Source organism: Ictalurus punctatus, chromosome 22, assembly GCF_001660625.3.
Source record: "Ictalurus punctatus breed USDA103 chromosome 22, Coco_2.0, whole genome shotgun sequence".
Taxonomy (NCBI): Eukaryota; Metazoa; Chordata; class Actinopteri; order Siluriformes; family Ictaluridae; genus Ictalurus; species Ictalurus punctatus.
In genome coordinates, this window is record NC_030437.2 from 16,959,043 (window position 1) to 16,982,728 (window position 23,686).

Below are 23,686 nucleotides of genomic sequence, written 5' to 3' on the forward strand. Positions count from 1 at the left end.
AAAGCATAATGCCGGTAGATGGATTGATCTGACCTGTGCGTGAATGAGTACATGCATGGTCCTCTGTGATGGACTAGCGTTCAGTGATGGACTAGTCTCAGAGTGTTCAGTGTGAGCAGATTCTTTAAATGAGAGTCCTGGGATGATTCCAGGACAGTCTATATGACTACAGTAGCAGTTCTTAGGTACAAATCTCCAGTGAAGGCTATCCATGTGGGACCATCCACAGCAGCAGTATAGTGTAGGAGCTTCAAGCAGAAGAACTATTTACTTCTAGTCCAGTTGAAGGTGTGATTGACCATGGCAAGATAAAGAAATATTCTCTCTCTCTCTCTTTCTCTTTCTCTCTCTTTAAAAAACCCACAAATCTTTAGGTTTTGCGACTGTGAGTAATTTTCCAGGAAAAAAAAAAAAAAAAAAAAAAAGGGATGAAAAGTTGCATGCATCCAGTGGCTAATAAGAGACAATATGGTAATAGAGGACCGCCTTCACGCGTCGCCTTGGCAACGAGTGAGAAAACGGTATGGCAAAAAAAAAAAAAAAAAAAAAAAAAAAAAAAAAAAAAAATTCTCCAAGGATGCGCAGCTCAGTCACCTTGAGCAGGTAACTCTACATTCAGCGCAAAACAGATTAGATATGGATTCGATCAGTGATTAAACGTAGTGATCAGTGATTTCAGGATCGTCGCGCGCGCGCGAGGAACGCGGGCATCTCGGCGCGCGCCTTGTGTGAGAGGAATGCGCCTTATTTTCCCTCGGATGAGATCTCTTTGCGCCTTTTTCTCCCCGGAGGAGAGGCACTCGCCTTGTTCTGTCTGCACTCTCCTCGTCTGCGGAGTGGCTGCACTGAGCAGCGTTGACGAGGAAGTGGAGGAAAAGTTGTCGCGGCGCGGACTTTGAGGTCATATATGAAGATCGGGACTGCGCGCAGACATGCCCATGCACCCCGTCACTTCCACTTTGATGTACCGAGGGATCTGCACCATCCCGGACATCCTCTCGTACGGGACACCGGTCAACCTACCTGAAGATGAAGTGGAGGGTGAGTCCGAGCGGCTTAGATGAATGAGCTGCATCTGATCATCATTACGCACCAGTCCAAATAGTTCCTGTCATTGATTCTTAGTCATGTCTGTCGTCTCTCCGCTCTGCCTTGCTTATTAGGAATCTAACTCTATACATCCAACTCCATCATGACAAAAGCCTTACCGAATTGAAATGAAATGAATGATCATGGAGAAGAAGCGCATCCATTGTCACTCACAGTCTCAGAGCACCTGTTAGTGTGCTCTCAGTGTTTTTGGGTTGTTGTTTTTTTGTTGTTGTTTTTTTCCTCCTCACTGAATGAATCAATGCTGCAGTGTAGAAATGCTCTAAAATTATTATGTTGGACTGGATTTAAACTTTCTGCTGGTTTATTTCTAATTATTTCTGCCGGTGAGCAGAATATTGGCTATAGGAGTGTTCTCCCAATAAGCCAATAATTCATTGTTAGAACAGGTTGCCAGATCTAAATAATAATAATAATAATAATCTGAATAAACTGTCCATCTGAATCTACATAATTATATGTTATAGATCTTAAATAATCCTTTCCTTTTTTTCAAAAAAATATTTTTTAAAATTATTATTATTCTATTCTATTTATTATTATATTATTTTCTTCTTCTTCTTCTTCTTATAGTATGATTTGTCATATATCTTGTTTGAGACATATAATTGATTGATTATCGGTTTTTATTACCATTCAATACTTTTCTTGCACCTACAGTAAGGAAGCAGCCGGGTGTCATTTCTTATCATTATTTATTTTCAGTGCATTTCATTTTCCTTCCTGTGTCACGAAGTCTAAAACTGGTGGAAAAATCAACCACAATCAGGCTTTCCAGGTTTCATTCACCATTCCATTCAAACATGAAGCAAATAGCAAACCTGTGGTCCAAAGTAACTATAAATATTCATTTTTTTTTTCTTTAAAAAAAAAAAAAGTACTTTCTTTTGAAAGTACAAGTCAAATGACCACCGAGGGCAATCTCAATATTCTAAAAACGTAAAAAAAGAAAAAATTGTAGAAAAAAAATTCCACCAAGGAAAACCTATTCTTTTAGAGATACCGTGAAATGTGCACATGTGTGTGTGTGTGTGTGTGTTTGAGAGAGACAGAGAGAGCTTCAATCAATTTCAATTTCCAGCTCAAATCTATTGATTTTCTCCAAGGTTAAAGCAATAATTCAAATCATTATGGACTCGGGAGGAGTCTATCACAGCGACGTGTTTGATACACATTATCCTTCCGTTCAGAATGTTTCTAGACTTCAGTGCTTGGAAAGTTGTTAGCCACAAACAAAAGCAAGTTCGAAATCCAGTACTCAGTACTGAAATTAGCCCTATGACTCGTGCTATTAACACATCTAGGACTCACCGTGGCTATAAACCGAGCGGGGTGTCTACGTTAAGCAAGAAATACACTTGTGAGGAAACATGCATTCTTTGAAAAACATCAATAAAGGTGACGTCTGGGTTTGTATTTTGACATAAAGCTTTTAAACGAAGGGGGAAAAGTGTCAGCTGTGGCTCGTTCCGTGCCAATATGAACCATAAGCAGGGGAGGGGTTTGTGCTTAGTGATACTCTGAGGTGACAGGCTATTACAGCGGGCAGCATGATGAACAAAAGCATCTTGTCAGGCTACCACACACACACACACACACACACACACACACACACACACACACACACGTCTCCAACACCTGCATCGGAATTCAGCTCCATACGGCTGCAGCACATCCTCTGATACGCAAGGCAAATTGTAAACACTGTCAAGAAGAGGCACACTAACACACAAACAAAGGCAGGCACATACCCACACACACTTCAAGAGCGGATTAGTGTGGTCTGATATGAAAGAGAGAACGACAGCAGAGCTAAAACACTCGTACAAAGATGTCAAGAATAAATAAGTTGTTTTTGCTCGTAGGGTTCACGAACGTGTTATATTTCTCACGCTTTGGGACAGAATGGAATATGAGGCATTGGTGTGTCATTATATCGCTATGAAAACACTTCTGTGAAGATGCACACATCCAGCCCTTTTGATATGATACAGATATCAGAGCTCGGCGTATTAGTATACCTAATACTGATCCGATACTGATGACGTCAGAGTAACTGAGAGAAGTTACGAAAAGCATCAGTAGCATCGTGCTTTGAGACAATCAGTTGATCAGATCGAAAGCCATGTCAAATCTGATATCGGTTCTGCTTCTTAGGCCCGGAATCGGTTCAGTACATCCATGATGACGAATCATTATGAAGGTTTTTTACTAGGGATGCATCAATATCGATATTGGTATCGGTATCAACATACGACATCACGTGAAGCCCAGTGCACGTCGCTGAGCTAATGAGCAGACGACATGAATCGACAGCAATCTGGACCAGACCGCAAACCGTGCTCTGTAAAAATATCAAAAAGACGAGCTATACGATTAAACTGATCAAACAACTGAGCAACCAACACCGTAAATGCTAATTAGGTAAGAAACAAGGTGTAGAGACAACCCTTGGACAGCGAAAAAAATACCAGCTCTTAAAACGTCGGTATCTCCATGACAACGAGGAATTCCAGTGCAGCGAAGAAACACTTCACTTTCCAGAGTGAAAGAAAAACTGCTCTTTTTAAAAATAATTCCAAGGTAAATAATTTAGCTAGCTAATGCACACTTCGTTTGAAATCATCCTAGTAATGTTATAAAGAATGAGCCTAGTAGTCTAAGCGCATGAACACACACATATGTTCTTTTCATTGGCGCTATTGTAACCCGGGAAACGTAAACTGAATTAAAGATGTGTCTTGATGAATCCAAAGTAGGTTATTCATTTTATCGGTATCGGGGTCAAGACGACGGTATTGATGTATTGCTGGTGTTTACAGAGACTGTATGAGTAGGGACAGGCCACTGATTGGGACAGCACGTAACGCCTAGCATGGTCGCTGTATTACACAGCTGTATGACAAGTCCCGCCCCTCAGTAAAAACAGCCAATCAAGATGTTCGCGAAAAAGTGTTACCTATCAGAGTCTTACACCGATATATGCACAGATAGAGGACGCTTTGCTCCATTTGTACATGCATGTACAGTCGCTGAGAAACATGAATGTTATTTATTTATTTATTTATTCATTCATTCAGTTTTTAAAAAAATATTAGAGCCATTATTTCTGCCTGAATTTCAAATAGGCCTTAAATGCCTGTTTCTGGTATACGTGTCTCCCCAATTCAAAAACAGTCTTGTAATGCTGAAAATAACCGCTCAGGAGTGTTGACAAGATGGCTGACTTCCCATGAAGGACTTTGGTTAGAATTCGTTTCAAAACTTTCAAACACGGCCATCCAGTGAATTTAATGGCCTGCCACAGGAGAAGAACTGATGCGTACAAAATCAGAGAACGGTCACGGAGGCTTTATTTACTCTAATTCACTCTAATTAGGCGTCGTTTTTCTCTCAACCACCAGCGCATGTTTTAAATGTAATCCTACAGGAGGTGGCCTCGAGGCAGGCCGGAATGTGCAACTCCAAATGTGTAACTTTTCAGAACAGTGCATGGTGACAACTTTAAAAATTTTTTATTTTTTTAAAAATCAGCTAACCAATCAGCTTGGTGCACACGCGAGGAATAACAACAACATGGAGGACAGAGTATGGAGCGTTTATTATAAAAGAAGATTAATGACAAGTCAAAGCAGAGATATTTCAACACGTCAGAATATTGAGAAATTGTAATAAATGGTTAGAAATAGAGTGCCAGTGCGTGGTATTTATTATACGTAATCCAGTAATAATTGTCAAAATTCCAGGCAGGGGTAATCCATGATCATAAATCGAATCATAAGCAAGAGTAAAAAAACAAACAAAAAAAAAGAAAACAACCAAACAAACAAGGAAACAAGAAACTCAGTTCTGGACATAAAGAGTGTTTTTTTTTATTTTGTTTAAAAAAAAAAAAAAAAAAAAAAACACATGATAAGACTTTGCAACAAAAGTCAGAAACAGCAGGTTGAAATAGACTAAATATTTCTTTTTGGACATAATAAAGTAAAAAACAAAAGCACATGGAGCGGACATAAACGCAGGCAGTGTTCACTGTACTGGGAAACATGATTTACATGGAAAGGGAGAACTCAAGACAGAAATCTAATCTAAAAATCTAATCATTGTTAATACCTCTAGATTGATGTTCTAGCTAAGTAGTCATTGAGTTAGAGTGTTGTCACGGTCACAGCCCGTGTGCTGCGTGTCTTTTTTTCCCCTTTCTTTCTTTAAAAAAAATAAATAAATAAAATCTTTGGTCATGTGTGACCACTCAATACTAGTTGGGTAGCCAGTGCTATGTAAAAAGCCATTGGGTATGTAAAAAGATTAAGAAATGACAAAAATTAGGCTAAAATTTTTTTCAACACGCGAACTGGTTATGATGATTATGATCGGATTTGGATTTGTAGCTTTGCAGACATTTTTTTGGTCAGAAACCTTGACACTCTTTCCATATCCGATTTAGAGATCAGAGCTCCGAGTATCAGCCGGAACTTTTTACTGATCCGACATCTTAGTAGCCGAGCCTGCTTTCTTCCTTTGAGCTTCTAAAAAGATCAAAAATCAAATCTTAGATCTTCTTAGACCTTCTAAAATGTGAACCTGCTTCTGATCGTGAAATACATGAATGGGATATGAAAATATCCGATCTGAACTCGAGGTCCAGGCCAGATGTTGCTAATCTGTGGAAATTCTTTATACTAGGTTAAATGATTATAAATACAAGCGCGCAGACATTTGTAATGATTTTATTCAGCACTGAACTGGCACCACAGATGAAAATCTCACAAGGGTATCAAGTAAAGTGAAAGGCCGGTTGTGCTGCAGCTGCTTATTTCAGTGATACACTCAGGATATAGAGATGCCTCATGCTATGCCAGTAACACTCTGTTGATTGGCAGTGTTTGCTGTTCTGAGGAAACTCCCAGATGTTGCCTGCACCTGGCCACGCGCTCCACATGGCTTTCCACTGGCACCATGATGATCAGGCGCTGAGCTTGTTTCGAGCTTGATTATTGCACTTGGCAGAGGTGGCAGAGGTGGAACTGCATCGTGATTGAATCTGCATTTCGCTGCTGCCTGGGGGGGGGGGGGATGCAGCACACGAGCGTGGAGAGAACACCACCTCCCTGTCATCTAGCACATGTTGGAAACACATGGATCATACAGCAATTTCACACACTCCTGTAGTACATGGAGAACCAGGTTCACTCACGGATACTCAGACGAAGGTGCCGTGAGAGAACGCGTAATGCTTTATGTTTCAGTATGTCATATCTAGTGAGGATATTTTTTTGTGTTTTTAAACTGTCACAACTAGATAGATAGATAGATAGATAGATAGATAGATAGGCAGACAGATAGATTGATAGATTGACAGACATAAAGACAGACAGGCAGATAGATATAGATAGATTGATAGACAGATTGATAGATAGACAGACAGACAGACAGACAGACAGATAGATACATAGGCAGACAGATATAGATAGATTGATAAACAGACAGACAGACAGACAGATAGATAGATAGATAGATAGATAGATAGATAGATAGATAGATAGATAGTTACATAGATAGATAGATAGATAGGCAGACAGATATAGATAGATTGATAGACTGAGATAGCTAGACAGACAGACAGACAGACAGACAGACAGAAAGACAGACAGGCAGGGAGATAGATAGATAGACAGACAGACAGACAGAAAGACAGACAGGCAGACAGAAGACAGACAGGCAGGCAGATAGATACATAGGCAAACAGATATAGATAGATTGATAGACTGAGATAGCTAGACAGACAGACAGATAGATAGATAGATAGAGAGACAGACAGACAGACAGACACTGATTGACTGACTGATCGATTGAGACACCTCTATCTAGAACTCTAGAAGAGGGAGGTTTGTTAAAAGTTAGGAAGTTAAAAACTATTGAAAGAACCCCACTGAATCAATAATACTGAAGTCTAATTTAAGTCATGTGATAGTATTTTCAGGTTGTTGCATCTTAACTAGACTGTTTGGTTTAGTTTCAATAAAAAATAAAGATGGCCAGAGATGAAGCATTATTAATCTGGTGTATAAAACTTTAATCTTCATACAGAAAAAGACATTTCCCAATGATCCTGTTGGCAGGAAAGTGCACATGGTGCCTGCAGTGAAGGCTGAGCGCACATGCTGGGTAATGAATGACTGTCGGTGAAAAGGAGACACATAATTAGGCCAAAGGTTTCCAGAATTTTCAGCACAGTCCAGAGACGCACCTACACGCCTGAGCTGTTTGCATGTGCTCCCTGATGAAGCTCCTGTCTCATGAAGTAGTTCTTACAGAGTCAACAACTGAAGCTTGGTTATTCAGTGTGTATTTTACGGTCGGTCCGAAGATGACCGCTCGTTCCCTGTGCCCCATTACGTAACTAAGCTAATTTAGGTTTTTTATTTTCGTTGTTTTTTTTTTTTTTTTTTTAAAGTTATCTCAAAGATTTAGTCACTGACAACAGAAACACTGAAGGGGAACTTGTGTTCAATAAAAAAGTCAATACTTAAATGTACTGAAAAATCATTGCAGTACAAGCAGTGCAGTAAAAATCAGTAGTGACAGATTAACTTCTCTGAGGTGAAACCCGAGCAGATTCAACACTGTGACAGCAGTCTCAGCTGTGATTCTGGGCTGGATTTACTCCGTAATATCCATGCTCTTATACCATCGCTCATTTAGGCCCTGGAGTCGAAACAACATACGGTACTTATAATGTTATGTGACTACTCTACCTGATGTTTATAGTAGTGCATTCTCACTGTTGTCTAAGAATGCAGATTAGTGAATTGAAATGAACTCTATATTATTATTATTATTATTATTATTATTATTATTATTAGTAGTAGTAGTAGTAGAAGTAGTATTAGTAGTATTAGTAGTAGTAGTAGTAGCATTATTATTATTATTATTATTATTATTATTAGTAGTAGTATTAGTAGTAGAAGTAGTAGTAGTATTAGTGGTAGTAGTAGTAGCATTATTATTATTATTATTATTAGTAGTAGTAGAAGTAGTATTAGTAGTAGAAGTGGTAGTAGTATTAGTAGTAGTAGTAGCATTATTATTATTATTATTATTATTATTATTATTATTATTATTATTAGTAGTAGTAATAGTAGTAGTAGTAGTAGAAGTAGTATTAGTAGTAGAAGTAGTAGTAGTATTAGTAGTAGTAGTAGTAGCATTCTTCTTCTTCTTCTTCTTCTTCTTCTTCTTATTATTATTATTAGTAGTAGTATTAGTAGTAGTAGTAGAAGTAGTAGAAGTGGTAGTAGTATTAGTAGTAGTAGTAGTAGTAGCATTATTATTATTATTATTATTATTATTATTATTATTATTAGTTGTAGTAGTAGTAGTAGTATTAGTAGTAGTAGTAGAAGTAGTAGAAGTGGTAGTAGTATTAGTAGTAGTAGTAGTAGTAGCATTATTATTATTATTATTATTATTATTATTATTATTAGTTGTAGTAGTAGTAGTAGTAGTAGTAGAAGTGGTAGTAGTATTAGTAGCAGTAGTAGCATTATTATTAATATTATTATTATTATTATTATTATTATTATTATTAGTAGTAGTTGTAGTATTAGTAGTAGCAGTAGTATAAGTAGTAGCAGCAGCAGTAGTAGTAGTAGTAGTAGTAGTAGTAGTAGTATTAGTAGTAGTATAAGTAGTAGCAGCAGCAGCAGTAGTAGTAGTAGTAGTAGTAGTAGCAGTAGTAGTAGTATTAGTAGTAGTATAAGTAGTAGTAGCAGCAGCAGCAGTAGTAGTAGTAGTAGTAGTAGCAGTAGTAGTAGTATTAGTAATAGTATAAGTAGTAGTAGCAGCAGCAGTACTAGTAGTAGTAGTAGTAGTAGTAGTAGTATTAGTAGCAGTAGTATAAGTAGTAGCAGCAGCAGTAGTAGTAGTAGTAGTAGTATTAGTAGTAGTATAAGTAGTAGCAGCAGCAGCAGTAGTAGTAGTAGTAGTAGCAGTAGTAGTAGTATTAGTAATAGTATAAGTAGTAGTAGCAGCAGCAGTACTAGTAGTAGTAGTAGTAGTAGTAGTATTAGTAGCAGTAGTAGAAGTAGTAGTACTTTTAACCATGAGCCTGCTTTTTATATTGATATTAATACCATGTCATTTAAAGCACCCTGAAAGTTATACATCTGACCTTAGATTTCACTGGAGTGCACAAACTTGTCAAGATGCAAACAACCTTTTTTTTTTTTTTTTTTTTGTGTTGCATTCTATTGCACCATTTCCAGAAAGACAATCTCACCAGTTATAGGAAATTAATTAACATAATGATGTGGCCCAGATGCAAAATGGAATCTCCATTATCCCTCCTGGAGTCATTTATTCTGCTTAGCGATTTCCAAAAGATTACACATTTACAGTAACTTTCATTTTTATCAGCGGAAACTCCTTGCTGAAATGTCCGTCACATAATTTTTCCGTCACAACTTGTGTACATATATGTTTTTTTTCTCTCTCTCTCTTTGAATAAAAACACAGTGCATACATTAAAAAACAAAAACAAAACAAAACAAAAAAAACACGACTTATTGTTAGGCTACGTTAAACGATGTGCCACTTTAGCCGGATGAGTCCCTGCGAATTAGGTGTTACTATAGAAACGGTAACATATTAGACCGAGCGGATTAATATGATTTCAATTACAGCCGGAACTACTGTCAGAGCTACTGTTATAGAAAATGAATCAACACCTTCTGACCTGTTAGAATATGAAATCGACAGTTGATCATCTCCATCCAATGAAGGTTGTTTGCTATTGGTTGATTTTGTTTGCTATTGGTCGAGGCGGTCGGTCTCGGGTCCTGTGAAAGCAGTTGCGGTTAGAAATAGCGAAGCCTGAACAAAAGGAATGACTCAGTGAACGATACTGATTCATTCACCTTGATGAGTCACAGCAGAATTCATAACTGTCAGGTCATCCGGCCTCTTTTATGCTTCCGGCTGTAACGAATTCCAGATTTCCTGGCGATAATCCTGCGGGTCAAACGCCGACATGTTCTTAGGACAAACTTCATATCATTACCCTGACACTGTAATCTGTAATCAGCCTGTAATATGACACTGAATGGTTGGGCTTCTACAGCGTTCATATCAGTGTCAGCTAAATGGACAGGAGAGGACTGAATTATGTTTCTCAGCAGTGTGCGAATAAAGAGCGATAGCCTGATTGAGAAGGAAGATGGGTTTAGACCCAAGTTCTGAAAAGCTATGCATAAATAACTGACAGAGAAGCCTCGTGCGACATAAATGATCTGCGTTCTGACTGCCACTGTGCTTCATACGCAGCGTTTCTTCAGCATTCGTCAGATCCTACTCTTCACCCCCTAGCGTGTTCCTCATGTGTTCCTCCTATTTGCATCTTAACTTTTTATTTTTTATTTTTTTTTTTATATCTGGGACACCTCCAAATCCCTGTACATCTGATTTGTATGCGCTGATGATCAGAGGCATTTAAAAATGATTTGATTCACTTGCATGATTTATAATAGCCAGAGGAAACAAAAGCAATTTTTTCGGAGTTAATTTACTTCTGTTTAAACGTTTTCAGAACGCAGCATCAGTGTATTGAAATAAATACGAAATTATTACTACTCAATCGAACAAGTAGTGTATCCGAAATCTTTCGTGCCATCTAGAGCTTCAATTCAACAGAATACTAATACTATGTTAGACTACAATATGTTTTAGCATACTGTACACTTGGGTTATAAAGTAGCAGGTAAAAGTATATATATGAACCAATAATGAGTTAAGGCATGTACTAAGACATGTACAAACTAATGACGAGCGAAACTTATTTACGACGTGCGTCTTATGAATTGATGCATGAATAACAGCCGCCTCAAGCACATGTTTGTTAGTTGATGTATTAAGGGAGTAAACTAAATCAAACCTGCTATATAAGAAAGAATCTGAGTTAAACGTGCATCGTTTCATCTTGTTTATATAATTTGGCGTAATTTTTGCAGCTGCGTGCACAAATGTCGTCAGATGGCGCTGGATTACTTTCAGCCTCAATGAATTTACATCGATCCTCCTGATCGAACGTAGAAAGACGCGCTAATGATAAACACCAATAAATAAATCTCATCCTGTTTTGTTATTCTACATCCATTTCTCTTCGGCTCCCACTAGTAGGTGCTCTAGGTGGCTAGGGTCTGGCACACTGCTCCTTTACACACAAGAAAGGTTAGCACTTCATTAGTTCATATTTAAGTAAGTATTAATTCAGGTATCATTGTACAATTATTCATGTACAACCCCAATTCGGGACGCTGTGTAAAATGTAAATAGAAACAGAATGCATTGATCTGCAAGTCTCATAAACCCGTATTTTATTCACAATAGAACAGAGAAAACATATCGAATGTTTAAACTGAAGAAGAAAAAAAAAAGAAGGTAATTTTGAATTCGCGGGCCGCAGCACGTCTCAAAAAAGTTGGGGCGGGGGAAACAAAAGGCTGGAGAAGTAAGTGTTAGTAAAAAGAAACAGCTGGAGGAACATTTTCCAACTGATTAGGTTAATTGGGAACAGGTCAGTGAGGTGATTGGGGATAAAAAGAGTATCTTAAAGTAAAGACGGGCAGAAGTTCACCAATCTGCGAAAAACTGCGTCTACAATTCCTCGAACAATTTCAGAATAATGTTCCTCAACGTAAAATTGCGAAGACTGCGAATATCTCATTTGCAAATCCTTGCATTCTGTTTTTATTGACATTTATTTACGTTTTACATGGCGTCCCAGCTTTTTTGGAATCGGAGTTGTATAGTGTTGTTGTGAAGGGTTACCATTTAAATGACATGCTTTATATTTCCCAAATAACATCCTAGCACCTTGCACACGTGTTCTTCTTTTATCGGGTGAATTTTACTAATATTATCAGCGAGTACTGCAAACTGTAAAGTACTGTAAAAGGAGCAAAGTGGCACGGTCGCGTAGATAAACTGTGACCTCACTCAAATATGGCTGCAAACATGTACATCAGGGGGGAAAAAAAATCTAACTAAACCATCATACATTCATATGTGTGATATATCTTTGAGGGTAGCTGGGAAAATATTAATTAATGACAAAAGAGCATCGGATGTCCTTTACGCACAAAACAGTCGCCCATTTGAAGATGCATTGTAATTGACTGATGATGCAGATCTCATACGTACAGATTTGAACTTTATTTATTGTTGTTTTGTTTTCATTCTTTTCCCCTCCATTATTCGTTATCATAGAAACTATAATTATCATGGTATGGTATAAGTTTACTATGGTTTAACCCTAATTCTTGAAAACAATTGGGTAATTTCTTTATTAGATCTCGACCGCCAATTAATTAGACCGATATCAAGCATTTTAAAGTAATCCATGTTGGCCAATTAGCCTGCAAGCACTATGAAAGTGCTCATGCATTCCCCTTTTTTATGCTCTGGCAATCACATACTTCCTTCAAACACAATAAAAAGCGATGTCATTGCTTAGGCAAAATCCCTAGCTCTCAAATAGCTCTCATTGTATTAGCATTGTGTTATTAGCATAAGATAAGCAGTATTTACTCTAGCCTCCATATTATTTGGTTGATATCTGTCGCTTTGTGAGAAAACCTGATTCTAAGCTAAGATGGCTAACTACATAAATGCGACAACACTATAATGCTGGTTCTAGCCACGGGGCGGCTGTGGATCAGGTGGTAGAGCGGGTTGTCCACTAATCGTAGGGTTGGCGGTTCGATTCCCAGCCCACGTGACTCCACATGCCGGAGTGTCCTTGCGCAAGACACTGAACAACCCAAGTTGCTCCCGATGGCAAGTTAGCGCCTTGCATGGCGGCTCTGCTACCATTGGTGTGTGAGTGTGTGTGGGTGAATGAGAACCAGTGTAAAGTGCTTTGTAGAACCACTAAGGTTACAAAAGCGCTATATAAGTGCCAACCATGTTTTTTAATGTCAGACCTGGTTAAGCATGCAACGAACATTAATTTCTAATTTGAACGACGTGTCATTATTTTCCCTTATCGCAGCTTGTCGGGTGTGTATTTCGGAAGCATGCATAGCTGGTTAAATCACCTGATGATTAGCCAGCGCTCAGCCCAGCATGGGCTTATTACTAAATGTGGAGGCTTTCTCTTCATTCCTGCACACGCCGATGAATGCTTAGAAGCCAATTAAATCTCATTAAGCAGCGTTCATTGTGTGGCGAGGTGTCTTTCAGAGAGCAAGCTGATATTTCTGTCTTTCTTTTGTAGCTTGGCTTGCATTAATACACATTATATCATGGTGCTATGGAATTCTCGAATCTGATTGGTCAGGAGGTGTTAATTCATTTTCCCGGACAGTCGTGCTGGCTGCTAGAGGTTTATATGAATTGTTTGGATACGTTATCGTTTCTATAGTGACAGCTCCTTCACAGGGATTTGTATGGGGAACGCTCTACATGAGCTACGATTAATAAGAAACGGGTTAAAAATGTGCTGTTATTGAACAACACCCAAAAAAAAAAAAGCATAATTGTTGATATGGTGACTCGTTTTGTAAAAATACGTTTATTGAATGTTTATGGAAGGAGTCTCCAGTGTTAGTGCTTTGTACCAGTGAAAGTGAAAGCTGCTCCTCTTGGTAAAACACTGGAAATAGAAAGTAAAGGAAAGTAAACTGTTTACAGCTGCTATAATGTAAGTAATTATTTGTCTTTATTTATTTATTTATTTTTTTACAGCTATTACTCCAGACGCTAGATGAGTAATGGTTCGAATAACTATAGACACAATATCCATATATATACACAATACATTAGAGTTATTTATTTTTATTGCGTAAGATCTACGACTGAGTCAATGACACAATCTTCCACTTGCCAGTGCATCTTCAGGACATAATCTCTGACCAGTTTTATTGCTAAGTGGTGACGTAGAACGCAAATAAAACAGGAAGAAAAGCTTAAGAGGGCAAAATATAACAAGACAAAGCTGTGCTAATGTTATGCCAAAGCATGCTGGGACTTTATAGTCAGAGCCGCGGGCTAAATGAATTCCCGCCGGTGTTATTGTATGGGTATTGAAATATTTGAATAAAAATGTTGATAAGACGTTTGCTGATGTTTCTATTTCTGATTTGGGTGAAATGTATGAAATGAGAAAACTAACACACGGGCTGTATCATACTTTGCATGCGGTTCGGTGTAGGCTGTGTGCAAAAGGAAGTCTTTGAAACCTGCGCTCAGCTTGACACTTGTACGTGCACGCCTACACACGTGCACAGGTTGGTTTCTTTTGCTTTTTTATTATTGGCAATGAGAGGAACGGAAAAAGGATGAAGAAGGAATCTAAATTTACATTTAAATTTAAACTACCATTTACAGCGTTTAGTGATAGGACAAGAGGATAGCGCTTACACCTGTACATGGTGTGTGTGTGTGTGTGTGTGTGTGTGTGCGAATGTAATTTGCGATTTAACCATCTACCTATATTCATTCTCCGAGACAAAAAATATTGTCACTGACCTATCACATTAATCAAATATCTTTTGCCCTACATGAAAGAAATGAGAAATCTGACATTTAAATGAAAGCGCTGAACTTTTCGACGTCTCTCCGTAGATGAGAGGTGACTTTTCGGCTTAAGTCTTGAAAAAAGTGTTGTTATTGGGTCCTTCCGCATATGCCATTTGGCTGTTGTTGGGTTGAAACATGTAGGTACACGTAATATATTAAAGACACCGTTTGTATTTTCAGAGCCCTCTACTGCCTGAGAGGAGAACTGCAATTTCAATAAAACCACTGACAAGCCTTTCAAGCGAGCACTGCTTGCTTTTAATTCACTCCTCGTGCTTTTGTGTACATTTCCATGCGCCGTTCTTTCTGTTCCTAGTCCTGTCTCCGCCCCTGTCCTGTCATTGGTGTATTTTCTGATTGTGTTCACCTGTTCTGTGTTAACTCATTCATTAGATGATCTATTAAATCCCCCAGCAGTATCTCAGTGCTAAGCCTTGTTTCTGTGGTTTACAGTTCAGATTCTCGTTTGTTGTTCCCATGTTCCGTAAATAGATTATGTCTGTTTAATGTTGTCTTCCTCTTCTTTGACCTTCTTGGATTTACCGAAATAACCATCGCGCACGGTAAAAAGTCATCCTCGAATGCCTCGACCGTTGAAAAGCGAAAAAAAAAGAAAGAGTTCTGGGAGAAAGAGCGGTGGAACTCATATCTAGTTCTTGGGTTTTTATCTGGAACCATCACTGTTGTTTAACGGTTCCTCCAGAGGGACAAGCTGAAGAACCGTTAAGGGTTCTAGATTTCAAGAGTGTATATGATGATGTATTTAAGGTATACAGTAGATGGAACAGCATTTTGTATGACACAAATATATCCACAATCTCTGTTACTTAACCTACTGGAGTGTTTCTGGGAGGTGGGAAGAAACCAGAGAACTCTGAGGAAACCCTGAAGGACGACAGGGACAATGTGTGAAACTCCACACAGACAGTAACACGAGCTCAGGATTGAACCAAGAGCCGTGAGGCGGCAAGAATGATTTTCTTGAGCATCTGCTGTGTGAGGCACGTTCACTACAGAACTGCATGAGTGAGATTAGCGGATAGTAGGCGTAGCAGGGTCAAGCATGGCTCATTTACAGCATATGCTTTAACAAAACAGTCACAACAAACATCACACCGAGTCAGGGTATTCAGAAAAGAAAAAAAAACCCAACCCAGAACAACAGCAGTAAGAAGCTACATTTACATTTAAAGTGGCTACATTGTGATCAATTCCTGTACGCTAGTTGTTTTCCCTTCAGTTTCTTCCAGTTAATAAGTGAAACAAATCTTTCTCAATTTAATAAGCTGTCCAAAAATCCCAGACATTATCTCAGTCATGTGAGAGACGCACATTATTTGCATAATCCAATGTGATTTGATTGCAAATCAACAACAACAAAAAAAGTACAAACAAGTACAACTCGATTGAACCTAGACACAGCTTTGTAGAGAGTTAGCGACGGCTAACAAACAACACACGGGATATCAAATGGAAAAGTACCACCCCTGTCGAAAAGAGTGCAGATTAATTCCTTCGCTCAGACTAAATATTCAGTTCAGTCCAATTTGATTTGTATAGCGCTTTTAACAATCTCAAAGCAGCTTTACAGAAACATATAAACACAGGACAGGGATTTTAAGCGTGTGAATTTATCCCCATTGAGCGAGCCGGTGGAGACGGTGATGAGGGAAAAACTCCCTAAGATGATATGAGGAAGAAACCTGAGAGGAACCAGACTCGGAAGGGAACCCGTCGTCATCTGGGTCACATCGGAGAGTGTGAGAGTAAAAGAAAGTTCATTATGGTTTTTACATGAAGTCTAAAAGTCCTCCATTAGCTCTGCTTAATGTTTGTTCACGTCTTTATACTCAGGTGTGAGTTCATTAGTGAGTCGGCTAATGAACACTGTACCACCGTATTGTCGAATTCTCAAACTCGATTGGTCAGAATTATATAGAAACGCACGACTCGGACAGTAATCACACACACACACACACACAAATTATTTGATGCTCTTTTTGCTTAGTCATTCACATCTCTGTTTAGTCACAATGGTGTCACACCCTACATGACTCTCTGCTTTCAGTAATCAAACCTTGTCAATCACATTAAGGTCAACAGACGGATGCTTTCATGGCGTGACTCAGAGGACGAAGAGCATCACTGGGTGCATATTAAAAAAAGGATCTTTCTTCCGAATATAAAAAAAGAAGAAGAAAAAAACCACAACAGCTATGCATAACAAATATGAAGGCTAGTTTGTAGCCAGCTTTTAAAAATGTATCAAATTCGCTAGTAATTGGATTACTCATAAGAATGATCAGTCCTCAGAGTCAAAATAATAAAGATGGCAGATGGCAGCTTTGACTCCTCACATCCTCTCGTTCTCTCTCTCTCTCTCCATCTCCTCTCGCTGTCTGTCAGCCCCAACGAGATGTTCAGAGAAGTTTTTCATCCTTCTTTTGAGTCATTTTTTTTTTTTTTTGACAGACGACAGATTTCCACTCGAAGTCAGGCTTCTGTCATCATGTAATTATGAGGACGTGTGCTAACAAAGAAGGTCTCGCTTTATTCACTGCTCCCAAACCGCAGATCTCAGCCGTGCTCGCCGAGTCACACAATAGAGCGACGACAAGGTCTTGCTGTTATAATATATACTACAAATTATACAACAGTTACAGCTAAGAAAGATTCATGTTAAGAAGATTATTGCCAGGGTTTTTTTTTTTTTTTTTTTTTTTTTTTCCCTTCACAAATTCAAGATACCAAGATCATCAAGGAGCGACAAGTTGGTTCTCCCCAACACTCGTGTAAAACAAAGAGAGAACCTGCACTGGCAATTCATTTTTTTTTTTAATTATATGAAATAAATGTTGTATGTTCAGGACGCTTATTATCCGATTTTACCTGGTCTATAGTTTTCTGCAGTGAGCTTTGCTGTTTCCAGGAGTGTCGTCATGTCAGATCTGATTTTCGGTTAGCAGTGGAGACGGCATCATATTGATGACTCGGTACTGTCGATTGCGTGTTCTGCAATAGATACAGATGTAGACGAGGCTGAAAATCCATTTCTGTGCGTTACGCCCTATTACTTACAGCTAAATTGACCTATCCGAACTCTGACAACAAACAAAAAACCCCTCTGATTGTCTTTTCTTCCCTTCTCTCAATCATTCTTACTGTCAGTTCAATTCATTTGATTTGTATAGCGCTTTTAACAACGGACATTGTCTCAAAGCAGCTTTACAGAAACATATAAACACCTGATAGGGATTTTAAGTGTGTGAGATTTATCCCTATTGAGTGAGCCGACGGTGACGGTGGTGAGGAAAAACTCCCTAAGATGATACGAGGAAGAAACCTTGAGAGGAACCGGACTCGGAAGGGAACCCGTCCTCATCTGGGTAACGACGGATAGTGTAAAAGTAAAAGAAAGTTCATTATGGTTTTACATGAAGTCTGTTTGTTGAACTAGTCCACTGTTCACTAAAGGACACCCGAGTGCAAGACTGTATGTTGTAATTGCAGTCCCAAGACCATCGCTGCAACCGTAGTCCCAGCAACCACAGAAAGAACGTCCATGTGTCATGATTCTTAGGTTTTGTGATTGTCATTCATCACATCAATCATCATTAGTTAACGTGACGACGCCCCGTTAAGGAACCAATCAGGACTCAACTAGTCTGTATAAAGACCCGGAAGTGCCGAGAGAAAGGAGGCTCTTAGTTCTCTTGTCTGTCTTTTGACTTGTTACGCTGTTTTGTACTAGCCTCGCAGATTAACTCATTAGTGAAACAACTATTTTGTTGTTAAACTGTTATTTTCTTGCTTTCAGATACTTGTTTGTTCATTCGAACTACCTTCCCGAACTCAGTGGAGATGGGTAGGTTCGTATTGTTGCACTGTAGTTTGCAGCGTACTTCCATTGCTCTAAAGGAGAGCTTTACTGTAGCTGAGCTGTTAAATAAAGGTCAATAAATAAAGAAATAAAGTAGCTGGCACAAAATTAGCCTGTTGTATAGGGATACAACTTTACAAAGTGAACTTCAGTGCCATCTACCATGGACAATGCCACAAAGAAGCTTTGCTGTTCTACATAAATTCTGGATATAAATTTTACTATTATAAATTTGGCCCTATTGAGCAAGCCAGAGGTGACGGTGGTGAGGAAAAACTCCCTGAGACGACAGGGAGTAAGGAAGAAACCTTGAGAGGAACCGGACTCAAAAGAGAACCCGTCCTCATCTGGGTGATAACAGATTTAAATAATTTCCCTTCTATAACTGCATACTACAGTGCTGTGAAAATGTATTTGCCCCCATCCTGAATTTTTCTGTTTTTGTGTATATTTCATACTAAATTGTTTCAGAAATGAAAACAAAATCTAAGATAAAACAAAGGCAAACTGATTAAACACAAAATACAGTTGTTCAATGATAATGTTATTTACTGAAGCCAAAAAGTTCTCCAATACAAACTGGGCCTGTGTGAAAATGTATTCCCCAAATCTATGAAACTGCATTCATAATGAGGTTCAGCTGGACTAGACACAACCAGGTCTGATTACTGCAAACCCTGTTCAATCAAATCAACACTTACATAGAACTTTTTCAACAGCATGAAGTTGATTAAAGGTTTTACTCAGTAACACACTATGGCAAAATTGAAAGAAATTCTAGAAATGATGAGGAAGAAGGTGAGGAAGAAGGTGATCAGACATCAGTCTGGGAAGGGTTACAAAGCTATTTCAAAGGCTCTGGGACTCCAAAGAACCACAGTGAGAGCCATTATCTCCAAATTGAAAAAACTCTGCACAGTAGTGAACCTTCCCAGAAGTGGCCGACCTTCCAAAATTCCTCCAAGAGCACAGTGACGACTCATCCAGGAAGTCACAAAAGAGCCAAGGACAACATCAAAGGACCTACAGGCCTCTGCTGCATCAATAGAGGTCACTCTTCATGACTCCACTCTTCATGACTCCACTATAAAGACACTGGGGACAAATGGCAGTGGTGAGGTGAAAACCACTGCTAACCCAGAAGAACATTAAGGCTTGTCTGAATTCTGCCAAAACACACCTTGATGATCCTCAAACCTTATGGAGAATGTTCTGTGGACTGATGAGTCAAAAGTGGAACTGTTTGGAAGACAGTGGTCCCGTTACATCAGGTGTAAACCAAACACAGAATTCCACAAAAAGAACATCATACCTATGGTCAAGCATGGTGGAGGAAGTGTGATGGTGTGGGGATGCTTTGCTGCTTCAGGGCCTGGACAACTTGCAGTATTTGATGGAAACATGAATTCTGCTCTCTACCAGAAAATGAGTGTGTGTGACTGTGTGTGCGATTGTGCCCTGCGATGCGTTGGCCCCGTGTGACCCTGTATAGAATAAGCAGTACAGAAAATCGATGGATGGATAGATGGATGCCCCACTCACAACTTTATTCGTACCTACAAAAGTACAGTACCTACATACTGCTTGACTCAAAAGTAATGGAAGAAAAACGTATAACCATGGCTTCTTGTTATCCTCATCTCTTTCAATGTGTGTAGAGATGTTGTGAAGAAAATTAAAGCTCGGAAGGAAGTAGCAGCAATCAGTGGTGTCTCAGGAGAGTGTTTGTAGCTAGTACAGATGGCTTCTGAGGCTTATCTGCTAACAGCTAACATGAAGTCTAGCACATAACATAAATCAAACAAACAATTTGCTTTGCACATTGATTAGTGCGATATTTATTTTGTGTTTAAGTAGATAGATTGATGTTTTAGCGTATTTACTTGCAAGACATTTTGGACAGGTTAGCAAAGCAAGATTGACTCCAAGAGACTCTTGTATATAATGTAGAGGACTTGATTTAGTAGCCTAGATTAATTTAGGAGAGTTGACTTGCTTTTACAAAGCTGGCGATCAGCCACAGGTAAAAACGCTAAGTCATGGCTAAAAACAAAATGGAGGTTTCCCATCAGCATCTAATGATTTTAATGGTTAATGGAATCATTAGGCCATCTTCTATCAGTGTTTTGCAAAAAAATAAAATAAATAAAAATAAATAAAAAATGATGACTGATTGGTGACTGTTGTATAACTGGTTATCCTGAACAGATACCTTTCTTGCCTCCTGGCGAGAAAAAAAAACATGTTTCTGTTCACTCTTCCCCACAAAATGATTCTTGCTCAGGGGCAGAGTGTGAAGCGAGGGGAGAATCGTTCTGAAACAGTGCTGCGCTTAACTCCATTTGCAGACTCTCGAGACTTGTTAAAATATATAATAAAAGGTCTGTGCAGAATGCAAGCTGGGACTGAGTTTACCATGGAGGTTTAAAAATAAAGTGCAGAACGCACACACGGGGTTAAGCTTGCTTTTGCGAGCATTGATTTTTTTTTTTTTTTTTCCCTTCTTGGAGAGTGTTATATAAAGAGCTAGTATGAAAGTGCACAAATGTGGACTGGAGATCTAGTGTGTGTGGGAAATCCTGCAGCTCTCAGGTCACACGTATAATAGTGAAACCATGGACAGAATGAATAACGGTCGCCGTCATGGTGATGTATGTGCGCATATTGGCAGTGTTAAACACCATTTAACTTGCTTGATGAAGCTTTTGTAGTTTCCTGTCGGAAGATTTATGAGTAGCATGATTTCGATTCCAAATTTCGATTGCATGCTCATGAGCGTGCGCTTGCATCTCCTATATATAGGGGCGTATAGCATAAGGAATCCATTTAACCCCGCGCAGAGGTGCTCTCCGAAGGGTCACTTTCATGTCGGTCTCACTTGAAGTCACGGCGGGAATCGCTATATCTTTGAAGTGTGAGCACACCTTCACACATCCGGCACAGCGTGAGTGCGTATCAGGAGCAGCCGAAGCTTTCCATTTAAAAGAGATGAAATTGAACTAGAGCCAAGACGTCAATATAAACAACAAAAGAGAGAGACAAAGCCGGCAAGGATATTCAGAGGAGATTCTGGACCTGGAGCCAGAGTCTCATTTGTATGCAGCATGATGACAAGCTGAGATATTTATTGAGCTGGATGATCCGAGTCTCCTATGCTGTCGTTGTGACCGCTCAGAACGAAAATAAGTAAGTAAATAAATAAATAAATAAATACTGCGGTAAATATGCTTATCATCAAGGTGGTAGCCTCTAGGGTAGGTCTTTTTTTTTTTGGTTTAATTAAAGAAATATCAATAAGGTACACAATAATTGTACCTCTGAGGGCACATTTAAATTGTACCTCGGGGAAAATGGTGTTGCTGTACTTACGTATGTCTTTCAAGGTAATGCAATACAAACATTCATACACACACATGCTATCTGAAAAATGCTCCTGATGAAGCATATGAGTAGAAAAGTAGACATCGAGTAGGGAATAAACCTCTAGGAGGCATGCTGTTTTAGGAAAGCAATCAATGGTGAGGTGTGGTGTCTGACTCGAAGTGTAGTTACTGTTACCACGCTGAAGTGGGTTATCTTCCACAACGAGCACGTCCTGAAATGTATGTAAGGAGGACACTGTGTACTTTTTATTCATTTATAGTTACATTTATTGTTGTGGAATGTCCGTGAAACAAGTTATCTGTTATCACTTATGTGATAGCAGCTATAAACAGCTATTCCTTCACCAGCCTCTCTTTTTTTTTGGTCTCTCTTGAAGGTAATAAGATTAACAAAAAAAAAAAACCAAAACAAACCGCAGCTTGTCATGTTACTGAGAAACCACAACGCGTAAACTCGTACAACTTTGCCATGTTTTCAAATTTACAGCTTTACTTCCTTTGACTGGAGCCTCCTTCCATGAATGCTAAAGAAAAGTCTCCTTACAGAAAGCTTTACCTTCCATAGAAGACTTCTATCCATCATAGAGGTCCCTATGTGAGTTGGTGGGATAGAAACGATAACGTATTACAACGAACGCATTTAATATAAACCTGTGATTTGGAGCTATTGTCAGAGCTGCCGTTACAGAAAAATAATCAACACCCGATCTAATCGAAGTCGCTGTGATGTACAGTTTGTGAACCCTTTAGAATTTTCTATAGGGCCTATATCTGCATAAATACGACCTAAAACATCATCCGATTTTCACACAAGTTCTGAAAGTAGATAAAAAAAAAACCCCAATTAAACAAACTAGATAAAAATATTGTACATGGTCATTGGCAACGCCTTAATCTGCTGTTTTTTATTCATCACGTATATATCTTCCAGGTTATCTGTACGGAAGTATGGAATGAAAACTAAAAAAAAAATAATAATCCCCTATTGCATCTTTAAGCAAGGCATTACAAGGCAACATGTGTGCTGTTATGTTAGAAAGGGATTCAGTAAGGTGTTATTCAATTAACTGCAATTAAAACATATGCATTCTTAAGAAACCTGTTAATCCCTTAAACTCCCAGGAGCCGTGGGCAGGTCCAGACCGACATTCCTCACTCTCATAGCTGCACACATCTCATTTTAGGTTCATTGCAGTTATTGAATAACTCATAATATTAAAATAACTGAATAATAATCCCGGACTTTAAGGAACTGCCTGTAGTCAGTCCCAACCATGCAGCTATAATCTTGACGTCGTTTCGACGCTTAAAGACGAGACCGTGCTGCCTTCACGTTTCTGTGTTCTTCATATCTTAGGATACAGAAAGCTAATACAACAGTAAGGGATAAAAATGTTCATCCCAACTCCATTCAGTCTGTAGAATAGGGGGCAGAGGATTCCCCCTCCCCTCTATGTCTCTTCTTGAGCACAGATTAAGACTAACTATGGTCTCTTTGTCGATTTAAATTCTGTATAAAGGGCTCACAGAAAGAAAATTGGAGGCCAGTGAAAGATTAATTCGTTTTCTTTGATCTAAGTTCTACCCACACACACACACACACCATCATTCCCTCTATTCACACTCTCTATGTTTAAAATCTATTTCAGTACTTTTGCCTCCGGCGAGACCTACACGGCCCCTTTTTCTACCGAGAGATAATAATCACCATGATGGAGTCATTTCTACTATGCAC

General features: G+C 38.8%; 1 protein-coding gene across 1 annotated transcript in view; it reads left to right on the forward strand.

Moving 5' to 3' along the window:
* The first annotated feature begins 578 nt into the window (after positions 1 to 578).
* The window catches only part of LOC108255454 (calcium-binding protein 7), a 30,081-nt gene continuing 6,973 nt past the window's right edge, over positions 579 to 23,686 (forward strand). The window contains exon 1 of the mRNA XM_017451395.3: positions 579 to 1,041. Within this exon, the coding sequence (XP_017306884.1) occupies positions 933 to 1,041 (109 nt within the window). The 5' untranslated portion in view covers positions 579 to 932. The remainder of the gene's footprint in view (positions 1,042 to 23,686) is intronic.